At 33.2% G+C, this 13,390-nt stretch overlaps 1 protein-coding gene across 8 annotated transcripts in view; it reads right to left on the reverse strand.

Annotated features, from left to right (window-relative positions):
- ZNF280D (zinc finger protein 280D) overlaps positions 1 to 13,390 on the reverse strand; it is a 146,174-nt gene that overhangs the window by 79,881 nt on the left and 52,903 nt on the right. For all 8 annotated transcript variants that reach the window (XR_003567195.1, XR_003567194.1, XM_027840825.1 and 5 more), the window contains 3 exons: positions 4,029 to 4,091; positions 692 to 810; positions 545 to 581 (listed from right to left, as the gene is read on the reverse strand). Coding sequence is in view for 6 of the 8 variants with exons in the window: in XM_027840825.1 (XP_027696626.1) it covers positions 545 to 581; positions 692 to 810; positions 4,029 to 4,091 (219 nt within the window). In the remaining 2 variants the exon portion in view is untranslated. The remainder of the gene's footprint in view (positions 1 to 544; positions 582 to 691; positions 811 to 4,028; positions 4,092 to 13,390) is intronic.

Below are 13,390 nucleotides of genomic sequence, written 5' to 3' on the forward strand. Positions count from 1 at the left end.
TACAAATAAGAAATCAATTAAGAAACAAGACAGGACAGATCAAAAAGACAAACACCTATATTATTTAATGCAAAACATACTGATGTCAACATATTAGATACTGTAAAAGAAAAGACATAAATTAAGCAAGGTTTGAAAGGACTATAATAGCAAAAGTTATTTCAGAATAAAGCCAACAAGAAGAAAAATAGATGTTAAAAACCTGACAGAAAGATCAGGTAAAATAAGTACCTAATACCATTTGTGAACTGGAAAGAATTGAATAATGTTGGCCACTGGTCAAGGAATGTTAATGATTGAAAACACCTAGGCCTATGAATTTAGGAAATTCCATTTTGTCTTATACCAGGGTCATAAGCCCCACACAGAGCAGAAACCACTTACAACAAGTACCTTAAACAAACAAAAAACAAGTGCACACACACAAACACATACACACCTACACTCTTCAATATTTTTTTGGTTCTGTCAATGGCATTTGAAAAATCCAGCAGTGCTAACAGCCACCAGTACATAAAGTACTCTGAAAAAAAAATCAACTTACTCTGGAAGTTGTTCACAACTTGAGATGGAAACAGGCACTGAAATAAGAAGAAAAGTTTTACCTTTAAAAGCAAGAAATGACAACTGGGCCAATGTTGTAGTTAACTAAAATGTTTTATTAAAAGTAATACAATACATAAATACTTACTATTTTCTTTAATAACTTGGCATGTGTGAGTGTCACTTTCACTTAAATGTGTGGCCATATTATCTACACCAGAAACATCAGTTAGGAAATCACAATTAAGGCACACTACAGTAATGCCCCTAGGAGAGAAAAAAAATGGATATTCAAGTGTTTCACCTTTTAAGTTCCTATAAAATTTCATTGATTATTTTCCTTATAACAATAATATTCACTATCATAATGACTATTTCTAACATTTTTTCTAGAAAATTCTACTACGACAAATAATTGTTAAGGAAAAAGAAATTAGTATGTGTGAAGCAAACAAGTTGAAATGAATGCTTTCACTAAGCTCTAACTTTTACTATTTGAAATATTTCCATATATATTTCTTTCAAAAGTTAAGCATGTGAAGATTGAGGTTCTTGTAGCCTAATCCACTAATGACTAGATCATGTAACTTTGGGAAAGTCACAATTTTTCTGTGCCATTGCCCATTCACAAAACAAGAATATAATATTTGTCAAATGTACTTCAGTGTTACTGTGGGGATAAAATTAGAGAACAGATGGATGACTTACAAAGTAAAAAGACACATTCTCTTCTTAATCATTTCTTTGCAATGATCAATTACCACAGTCTCAATGGATACACACTTGAAGTTCAACCCACTGATATCTTTAATACTACTCTTAAATAACCAACAATGTCACAGGTTGTTTTTTTAGGAAGTTATTTGAAAATATTAATACAAATACCAGTTATTATTATTAAACATGGATACATAAAAAATACAAATGGAATCTGTCACTTCATCCACTAATCCAGCCTCTCCCCTTAATTTCACTATGTCTACTAAATTTACCCCTATATTAGCCAAGCTTCAGTCATTTGATAACTTTGTATTTTCCATTTTCCTTACATCTACCCCACCTCCTCCCAATTCCTAGAGTCATTAAATCATACTGATTTTTCCCCACAAAGTGCATCCTGAAGCTGTTTTTTTATTCCTTCTACCACCATCTTATTTCAGCTACCAATTATCATATATGTGGACTACAACAGTAGTAATTTAACGAGTCTTCCTACTTGGAGGTTCTATCTCTCTCTCCAATCCGTTCTGAACTTCACTGTCTACTTAATTATCTTACAATACTTCAAAGTCCTTATTACCCACCATCTAAATTCAATTTTCTTGCATTCAAAATTTCACAAAATAGCACAACCTTATTTCCCACTACTCCCCCTATAAGCAGCTACCACGGGTGGAGAACCTGTGGCCTCAGGTGCGGCCCTTTGACAGAATCCAAACTTCAGAGAACAAATCCCCTTAATAAAAGGATTTGTCCTGTAAAACTTGGACTCAGTCAAAAGGCCACACCCAAGGGCCTAGAGGGCCACACATGGCCTCGAAGCTGAGATTCACCATTCCTGTATGTAGCCAGGCATTCCCTGCAAACAAGCTATACTTTCCAACTTTCATATCTTTCTTCATGTCACTACTTCCACTTAGACTCTCTGTCTCACTTCCACCCCCTTAAGTCCTACCAATTTTTAAATTCCCTATCAAATTCTACCTTTTTTTCTTGACCACTTATCTGCCCCCTTCATCCCCTCCTTTTGCCTGAATTACTCTTAGGGCACTTAATTAAATATGAGATACATAAACATATTTTCCCCTAATTAAAATGTCTTGGTAAGTTTCTTTTCATCAAAGAGAGTATCATGTATATCTTGGCATTTGTGACAAAATCTAAAACAATGCACAGCTGGCAAATCAATACACATGTGATAAAAGGAAATCATATCTTCATTCTAATCCCAGGATTTACAATGACTTCAAAGAAAATTCCTTTGCATAGTAAAAATATAAGCAATGAAAGATAAACACTGATTATAAAGGGGAAAGAGAGGAATAATTTTTCAATTTCAATATTTATGTTACTGAATAATGTTAATTTAACAAAGTCAAAAATAACCAGCTAACTAGTATAAGTAAATATACATTAAAGCTCATATATAGAAAGTGGCCTATTTTTAATTAGGCTAGTCCATTGGAAAACTGACATATCATACCCACATGAATACAGACCAAAGGTTTTTTTTTTTTAAATGTATTGGACAATACCATCAAGAATAATTAGCTTAAAGATTCAATGTTTTTTGGAATAATATAATTTTAAAAATTCATTATTATTTTAAAGGCCACTGTTAATAAATGTAGTACCTAAAAAATTAACAATCATTTAAAACTTTTTTCTAATTTATTCATTGTTGTTTTTATAGAAATTTTATTTTTTAAGCATAAAATCAAAATTGTCTCTGCATTTAGACTTTATCCTAGCTGCAAGGGCTCCACCATTTGATATGTGCTATTCTGTTAAAAAGAAGTTTCTCTATTTTATATGTATGTATGTAGGTATGGATAGATGCATGCATGCATGTATGTATGTATGTACATATATGAATGTTAAAATCAAAGGTTATGGATGGGAAGTCCCTTATATTTACCAAAGCTATACTTTTTCACCACTGAAAACTTCTGAACTGTATGTACTGGTTAACTTGGTACCTATCTCTCAAGGTTGTCTTAGAATGAATGTTTCAAATAGCAATGTATTTAAGCAACTATTTCAACAAAGATAGATAATGGAAGAAGAAGAAAAGGAAGATTAAGAGGAAAGGGGAACTCAATAGCCTAAGATTAATAGCTCTGGTCACATATTCTTGTTTTTTTAGATGTGGGCATTAGAGAAATAATCTTAATCACTGACATTTGAAATGCTCACATAGAGGTCATTTTTGCAGGAGTAAATATTTTGTCTCCTATTTATGAAAGTCTGATTTTTGGGGCAGCTAGGTGGCGCAGTGAATAGAGTACCAGCCCTTAAGTTAGGAGGACCTGAGTTCAAATTCAGCCTCAAACCAAACACTTGACACTTACTAGCTGTGTGACCCTGGGTGAGTCACTTAACCTCTATTGCCTTAAAAAAAAAAAGAAAGAAAAGAAAAAAATAATATAAAAAAATTAAATAAAATAAAAAAAAATAATAAAATAAAAGTCTGATTTTGAAATAAAAGGTAGAATTCTGAAAACTTTTATACTATATGACTTATTCAGAAAATATTTCAGAAACTGAAGTCCAAGTCAATTAACAGAACTATCCTGAAGCACCTTTTGACAATCAAAATTGGTAGAATGTTTTGCTTCAGTAAGAACAGGGTTGCCTGATTCTATAAGGGCATGAGAGACCTTGAACCTTTAGTATAAGACTGTATTAAATGCAAAATGATAAAACGCTAGTATTAAAATTTAAATTGCTCAAATGTTATCATTTGATTAAAATTAAATCTGTACCTCAAGTCTTCTGAATGCTTCTTAAAAATGCAAAACCTTTTACTTGCACGGGCGCTGTGAAAGCTAATGGAAAAAAAGGATTTAAAAATAAGATTATGAGTTGTGTTATACAATGAACATTTATTTACCAACATCTCTGAAAGCTAAGTAAATTACAAGATTTCTAGTTCTGATGAAAAGTTGATATAGTAAAACTACTATTACTGTTGTTTGAATAATGTTTTTGTATTTTATACTCATTTCATTGCTGTTTGAATTCTAAACTGGGAGATATCATCTTGGGAACATTATGGTGTATTTGTAGATTACCTGGTACCTCAACATTACAAAAACAATTCATGAAATACTGTCCTACATTGTATATGGAAAGTGTACAATAGTTATTGCTGTGTGTTTAAAGCCCTAAAATGCAATGTGACCAGTAAAGCCCAGCAGCAAGCAAAAAAGATAAATTCCACTTGAAAACAACCATAGTAGGTTATCAATACTTGGGAGTCTTTTATTAAAACACATATAGGAACTATATTAATACCACTTCTAAGTATATGAGTAAAACTACAAAGTATACTTTATGGAAATAAAGACAGGACTAAATAATCAGAGAAATATTAATTGCTCATGGGTAGGCTGAGCCAATGTACTAAAAATGACAATGCTATCTAAACTGATTTACATATTCAATGCTATACCAGATTACCAAAGGATTACTTGCTGTAACTAGAAAAAAAAAATAACGGAAGTAAAGGTCAAGAATCTCAAGGGAAATAATGAAATAGGTGGGAAGGAAGATGGTCTAGCAGTGCCACATCTCAAACTATACCACAAAGAGTAAATCATCAAAACCAAAGCAATATAAAGATGATCAGTGGAATGGAACAGGTATATAAATTATGGAAGAAAACAAATACAGCAGCTCAAGAACCACAGCTATTGAGAAGTCAGGCAGAAATTAGGTAGGGGCCAACATCTCACACTTTATACCTCCAAATGGATGCATGACTCAGATATAAAGGTACACATTATAAAAAAATGAGAGGCGCAAGGAAGAAATTACCTTTCAGATCTACAGATGTAGAAGACTTCATGATCAAATAGGAACAATTTTATCACAGAAATTCAAATTAGATAACTCTGATTACATAATTTTTTTTGCACAAACAAAACCAATGCAGCTAAAATTAGAAGGGAAACAAGGAAAAAAATCTTTGCAAAATTTCTTGGATAATGGTTTTATTTCCAAAGTATATAAGGAACTGATGCAAATTTATAACAAGAGCCATTGGCACCAAATGCCTAATAATTAGGGAAATGCAAATAAAAGCAACACCGAGGTTCTATTTCATTCCTATTAGATTAAAAAAAATGGACAAGATAAGAAAATGACAAATGTTGGAACAGTTATGGAAAAACACGTAATTATTTGCTGTTAGTGGAGCTGTGAACTGGTCTAGCCATTCTAGAAAACAATGAAACCATGCCCCAAATGTTATTAAGCTGTTCGTATCATTTCACCCAAAAATATTACTAGTAGACCTCTAACACAAAGAAGTTAAAAAAGGACAAGAACTCATTTTTTTTAAATAGCTATTTTATAGTAGCAAAGAACTAAAAACTAAAGAGATGCTTATAAATTGGGGAACAGTTTAACAAATTACGGTATAGGAATGCAATGGAATACCATCATGTCATAAGAAATGACCAAAGGGCCAGTTTTCAGGGAAACATGGGAAAACTGTATGAACTAATACTGAGTGAAATTAGCAAAACCACATAAAAATATTATAAAGACAAACTCTGAAAGACTTAATTCTGATCCATCCAATGACCAACCATGATTTCAGAGGACTAAAGATGAAGCACGCTACCCATTTCTTGACAGAAGTGATGAACTCAAATACAGAAAGAGATATTTATTTTTGGACGTGGCCAATACAAAAATTTGTTTTACGTGAATATCCATACTTGTGCCAAGGATTTTTTTCCCTTTTTCTTTAATTGGGTAGGGTGGGGGATAAGGAGGTGACAAGAAAACATTATCAATTTTTAAAAAAAAAAGCAAAAATCAAATCTAACACATGTAACTTTAGGCATATGAATTCATGGATGAAATAAGATGAGAATTTTTTCTTTTTTACAGATGAAATGTATTGAGCTTGCCTAAGATCACAGTTTTGCATAGTCAAACTAAACTAGTTGCTAAAGCAAAGAATTGAGATTCTCCTTTTAAGGCAACAATTAAATGATTATAAATTGAAGTGAAAATTTTAATATAATGCTCAAAATAATTTCCTTGTATTCCCTTTCTGATGTAGGTTTATATGCATATATTTTGGTATAACCTTGTGGCTTCAGCAATATAGAAAACTTCCTCCACACAAATGGAAACCAGGGATTTGTAGCTGCAGAGATTTGCTTGGAGGCAATGAGAGGTTAGATGATTTGTCCATAGTCATATAATTAGTATATGTCAGAAAAAAGTCTTGAACCAAGTCTCCCTGACACCTAGGCCAGTCATACTAGTCACACTGCTTCCAGTTAAATATTTTATTTTTTAGAAAATATAGATGCAGATTATTTACAGAAAATGGCTTAATTACTTAATATTTTGATAACATTTTTAGTAATCTTAAGTTTTTATACTGGTATGCTTATCTGCTTTCAGGTTTATTTGGTCTCAAATTCAATATTCAGCAACTTTGAATCTAGCACATTCTCAAAAATACATTAAAATGGCTAAAACCACAAAGCAATTTAAAAACAATAATGATTGCTCCATTTCTGAAATAACTCAAGTGATTTGAAAATATTCATTAACACAGCAAAATTAATCTAATACAAGAAAAAGAATAAAACAACCAGAATACATCAATGAGTAAATATGGTCCTTAAAGTGCATTAGGACACAATAAATAGGAAAGAACAACTACAAAACAGTGAAAAGCGAATGAAGCAAAATTACAAAGAATGAGCGTGGACCCAAAAAACAAATATAAGAAGACACTCCCACACCACTTCTTTGCAGAGGTGTGAAGTCCACCAGTTTGAAACACTGTATATATTTTCCAGGCTTTTTTGAAGTACAGCTCAATTTAGCTAACTATTTCTTTTCCTCTTTTTCTTTAAAATAATAATTTTCTATGTGAGGCATTAGGAGGAAAAGGGGGACGGAGATACTGGGAGAAATTTTGGCAAAGTAAAACACAAGATACCAATAAAAATGTAGTTTTAAAAAGACAGAAAATTCTTTAAAGGACCTCAATTACACTTAAAATTAGTGTTACCCTCACAGTTATCAGTACTGTTACCAATTCCAGAAAGTACTATTTCTTTCAGATTTACTTACTATTGTTCATCCAAGAACATTTTATCAACTAACACAAGTGGAAATATTTACAAAAGCATTTGTTATAAGTTATTTTGTTATGATATCAAAGGAATGTTCTCTATTAGTTTCTGATTTGAATATAGAAATGGAGGTGAGAATAGAAGTATCTAATTACCAAAAGAGAACTACTTCAATAAAATACTGGTTCTGCCATTTAAAATCACTTAGATCACACACACACACACACACACACACACACACACACGTATGTATATAAAATTTAATAAGAACAATGTATTAGTAAGTGATTCTTTTTTTTTCTAAAAGAAATTAAGAGCCTAAAAATTTTTAGATGAAAATTTAGTTTAACAATAAAATTAAAACTGCGGTTAATATAAACATCCTCCCCTTTAAAACCAAAAAGTTAAAAGAACACCTTTTATAGGGCAGATTGACTCTCATTCTTTAGCCACTGGCAAGAGTACTTTTCCCACACTAAAACCAATGCATACAAGCTCCTTATGGAGAAATAGGGTTTGTCTAGTATTCACTGATAATTCCAGGATTTCTCTAGATCCCAGTTCAGTTACATTTGGGAACATCAGATCTAAAGGCAAAGACATGTTACAGTATTGTTTGAATGCACAATGCAATAAGGATTTAAAAAAGTAAAAACAGAACAAAACCCACAAAAAATAAAAAAGTACCATTTACAAAGTATACATGTATTGTTACACCCCACCAAAGTGCATTTCCCACAATACTTGTTTCGTTTAAAACAGTATTCTTAATTGCTCAAATTCCTCAATATTTTAAGTTACTTTTATACTTGTTTTGTAAAATTTTCACAGAAGCAGTTATGTATTCCTGGGGAAGAGTTTGTACGTGGAAAGGTAGGGAGAATAAAGTTTTTTTATATTTTCTAGGTAGCTGCAGTTATTTCTATGGTTTACCTTTAAAAAAAATAAAGTTGGTTAATTGAGGTTTTAGTAGATTTAGAAACTCTAATCTCTTCCTATTTATAAAATGTTTAAAATATAAATTCAATAGTTTTACTTATGTGGATTTTTGGAAACAGGAAAAAAGCATAATTTGTGACAAAGTAAAAGCATTAAATTAATCTTTTCATGATTAAAGCCAATGAGCAATGCAGGAAATTTTCTTAATTTAGAAGCAAAAAGATCATAATTCTATTCATGATGAGGGCAAAATCTCCTGAAGATTTAGGGAAAGAAATGCTGAAGAAAAAAAGTCTCATTTTCTTAAAAGCAACCTTGACTTGATTAATAATTTTACTGATTAAAGAAAATAAAAATGGGAGTTTTTTTGGTATGATTTTAATGACCAAGTTTATTCCCAGAGAAGATGTAAGAAAATGTATCTCCTCATTTTACTGAGGACTTGATAGAATTAATTTTTTCAACTTTTTATATTTATAAAAAATTTTTTTACAAGAGAAAACTTGGGAAATAAAGGAATGGAGATGGGGAAAATGTAATGTAGACATCAAAGGCATCTATAAAAGTTAAAGGGAAGGATTTACTCATTTTATCCAGCATTTTCTTAGTCTGTTTCCTATCATTATTAAGGTCCACCATTTAATAAGCAGCAAATTCATATAAAAACCATGAGGGCAATTTAAGTCAGTTAGTCAACATGTGTTTTCTTTGTGGCAAGAACTAGGTTAAATGCTAAAGAAACAAAGATACGGCTTCTGCCTTCAAGGAGCACATAATCCAAATTCTTTGGAGCTGTTTTTTTGATTACTGGATTATAAGGCAGGACTTGTAGACTTTACACACACACACACACACACACACACACTCGAAGAAAAGCTTCTGACAGGAAAAAAACATTTAGCAGCTGGTGGGGGTGGAAAGGATGACACTAGAAAATGCCTCCTGCAGATGGCAGAAGTTGAACTGTGTCTTGAAGGAAGCCAAGGAAAACAAGTAAGTATGGGGGAGAAAGCATTCTAGGCATGGGGGGAGCAACCAGTGCAAAGGTACAATGTCAGGAGATGATGATGAGTTTATGAAACTGCAAGTTAGCTAGTGTCCCTGGAGTGTGTGGAGGCAAGTAATGTGTAAAAAGACTGCAAAGGTAGAAAGTGGCCAGGTTATAAAGAACTTTAAACGTCAGGTGTTTCTACTTGAATCTGGAATTAATAGGGAGTCACTGAAGCACAATGAGTTGGGAGTTGGTGATAAGGGAGTGAGTCAAGATCAGACCTAAGCTTTAGAAAAATTACTTTGACAGCCAAGTGGAGGATAGACTGAGGTGAGGAGAAACTTAAGGGAGACCAATCATCAGGCTACTGTAATAGTCTAGATGGTAAGTCATGAGGGCCTAAATTAGGGTTGTGGTAGTGTGAATATAAAGAAGGGGACATATACAAGAGACATTAGGAAGATAGAAATGGTACGATTGCTTACCATTTTCTAGATTTTTCTTACCATTTCAACTTAGGACAGGAGGGGTGAATGACAGTGAAGGGACAGTTGAAGATGCCAATGAGATTGCAAGCCTGGGTGCCATTCTTAGTAATAAGGAAGTTAAGAAGAGAAGAAAACTTAGGGGGAAAGGATAGTTGTATTTATTTTGCGTATCTGGAGTATGTGATTCCCACAGCATACCCCATTTGAGATGTTCAAGGGGTAGTTGTTGATAGAGGGACTATTATCCCCATCTCCCAAAGCAACAAACAGCTTGTTTTCAACCCTTACAGTATAAGCTACTTTTAAGATCCCCCATTTTGTAAGCCAATTTTCCCCAAACTACCTTTGTTTAACCCAAAATCCCCTTTTGTTGGTGCTGAAGACTGTGTGTGTGTGTGTGTAAAAAATATACATATATATATATATGTAGAGAGAGACAAGAGAGCATAATAAATACTAAATATTCAATAGAAATGGCCTACTACCTAGTATAGTTTCCATTTCTTACAGCCACTTAGTCAAAAATCTTCGTTAACTCATGATTCTCCAGTTAACCTTCACTTCCCTTGCTCTCCACCTAACAGCTTTATATAAATGAAAAAAAGCCCAATCACTGAATAATTATGCTATTAAATCAACTATCCAAATGAACATTGAAATAATTTATATGCTCAGAGTCATAAGAAGAGTCTATATGTTTATTTCAATAATAGTGCAACTGTTCAGACAATTCTTTGGAGCTATTTTTTTGATAACTGGATTATAAGCCAGGACATGAAGGCTTAAAAACCTAAAATTACACCTGTGTACCCTGGGGCAAGATATTTAACACTACTGGGTCTCAATTTTCTCAACATTAAAAGGATAAAGGAAGGTTGGATCAATAGCTATTTTCTAAAGTCCATTTATGCTATGTGATTTTTTTTTTAAGGTACTAGGTTCTAGAATCACATATTTAGAGCAGGAAAGTATCACTGAGATACTTGCACTAGTGCAAGAGTTCTTTGCCTGGGGTCCACATACCAAAGGGGTTGACAGTTTTCAGGAATAAAATTACATTTTTATTTTCACTAACTGAATTGCATGCTTTTCAGCTATTTAAAAAAAATACTTCTGAGAAGGGATTCATAACTAAAAGTTAGTTATGCTAAACTATGCTAAAAGTAACACCAAAGATTAAGAGCCCCTGATCTAGTCTAATTTTTAAAAAATACATGGACAGATCTAGAGAGGTTAATTGACTTGCCTACTGTTGCTCATGTGGCAGTTAATACAAAAGCCAGACATGGCTCACAAAATCTTTTTGCATGATATATAGCTCAAGTCATGAGACCTCAGTTCAAATCCACCTCTGATACTTACGTGTCACCTCCCTAGGCCTCTCTTCGGGGAAAAGAATAAATAACTAGAAAAAAGTACAATGATTATTAAAGTTTGGTGCTTGAGACTTCTTACCAAGATAGTCACCTGAACAGGAGGCAGGCTATCTATCAAAACCCTGAAGTCCAAACCAAATAATGCTCAAGGAATCTAATAAGAAACTACAGTTAAGTGACTTCTACTTGTTAACCAGGAATCATTCCATGAAATATACACTGAAAGTGGATTTATTGTAAGAGAAATGTATACGCATGTGGAACTCCTACATCAAGCACAAAGGAAAGTCACAATCCAGGCAGAAGCTTGCATATTTGTGAGTTGCAACAATGGGGAAGGAGCGGAGGACAACTCAAAAAAACAAGTTAGTTGGTTTCAGGGTTACATACTCTCTAATTGTACAAAAAGTCAGACAGACACCTCAAGTCAATGAAAAAGGGCAAGAAATGAGTAAATCACATACCAACACAACCAGTGATGAGAAATATGTAGTTTGAAGTGTTCTGTATCCTGAGGCAACAAATGTGAAGGGGTCCCCTGAGAAAGGTGAACCTCAAAATGAAAAGTCCCAGGAATGTCATATTCAAAATTCAGAGCTCCCGTATCAAAGAAAAAAAAAATACTGCAATCCATCCAGAAGGAAGCAGTTCAAGTACCAAAGAACTACAGGAAAGATCACAGAACATTTGGCAGCTTCTACTGAAAACAGAGGTGAGCTTGGAATGAAATATTCCATAAAGTGAAAGATGTAGGCTTACAACCAAGAATAACTTACCCTGAAAAGCTAAACATAACCTTACAGAGGGAAAAAAATACACTTGCCATGGAACAAAGAAACATCTCTGATGAAAAGATCAAATTTAAATAAGAATTCTGAAATACAAACACAATAGCCGAAAGAAACTGAGAGTTTTGAGCAAATGGAAAAAGCTATGCTGATGATGATGTAGTTGCTAAACACACACACAAACACATACACACAGAGTCTGGTATAGAAATACATCAAACTCCACAGAAAAATGAGAGGATGGGGGGGGGTTAAGAGAGAGGGTAATATCTTTGAGGGGAAATCACAAGCAAAACAAACTTCCTGATCTGAAACAGAGATGTAAAGGGAATAAAGGGCAAAGAAAGGAGCTAAAATCTAAAAGGGTGATGCTTTAGATTGCCTCTTAAATGACTGGAGAATGGCAGAACAAATTGTGGTATATTAACATAATATTGTGCTCTAAGTAATGACAAGAGACAATTTCAGAGAGTCCTGAGTAGTAACAACTGGCACAGGGTGAAGTGAGCAGAACCATGAAAACTGTTTATATAAGGATAACAACACGGTAAAGAAAAACTACTTTGGTAAATTAGAATGCTAATCAAGTAATGAATAACCATGTCACCAGAGGACATGAAATGAAGCCTGATACCTACCCTCCTGACAGGTGATGGACAAAGGGCAGAGGCATACATTTTTGGACGTGCCCATTGTGTGTATTTTGCCTGGCAATGCTTATTTGTTACAAAATTTCCCCCCCTCATTTTCTCTCAGTTGGAGGAGGGGAGAAGAAAAGGGCTTAGCAATGCTGATGCCAAAAGTGGGGCCACTGAAATATTTTTAAGAATGTACACAAGAGAAAAGAACAAAACTCATTCAGAAGGAAGCACAGACAAGTTTTGAAAAGTAGAATTTATTAAAAAAAAAAACCAAAACACAAGTGGTGTGACATGGACATTCATGGCTTTCACTTAAAATTCATTTTTTGGTCTTGCTTTATGTATGGAATACTTTTTTTGGTGTCCAAAATTTTAAAAACAGTTAAATATTTAATTTAACTGTTTAAACAGTTTAATATTTAATTTAACTGTTTAAACAGTTTAATATTTAATTTAACTGTTTAAACAGTTTAATTTAAAAAACAGTTTAACAGGTAAAACATAAACATAAGATTAGTATTCAATTAATCCAAACTCAAAAGACACTAGAACAAAGTCACTACTCAATAAAGAATGCTGAGAAAACTGGATGGTTAAATATTTAAAAGTGGGCAAGGCATAGGGGTTAAATCTACATCTCATGTCATACACTGCAATCAACTATCAGGTAACAGCATTTAAAAAAATTTTTTTACTCCCCCTCTTCCCCTCCCCTTAACCCAACCCTCTGAAAGAAAGGAATACTCTATTTCAGAGACCTCTACCGTCACAACACTGCACTGGCTGTCTGCCAT

The sequence above is a fragment of the Vombatus ursinus genome, unplaced genomic scaffold, assembly GCF_900497805.2.
Source record: "Vombatus ursinus unplaced genomic scaffold, bare-nosed wombat genome assembly UNPS02014848.1, whole genome shotgun sequence".
Taxonomy (NCBI): Eukaryota; Metazoa; Chordata; class Mammalia; order Diprotodontia; family Vombatidae; genus Vombatus; species Vombatus ursinus.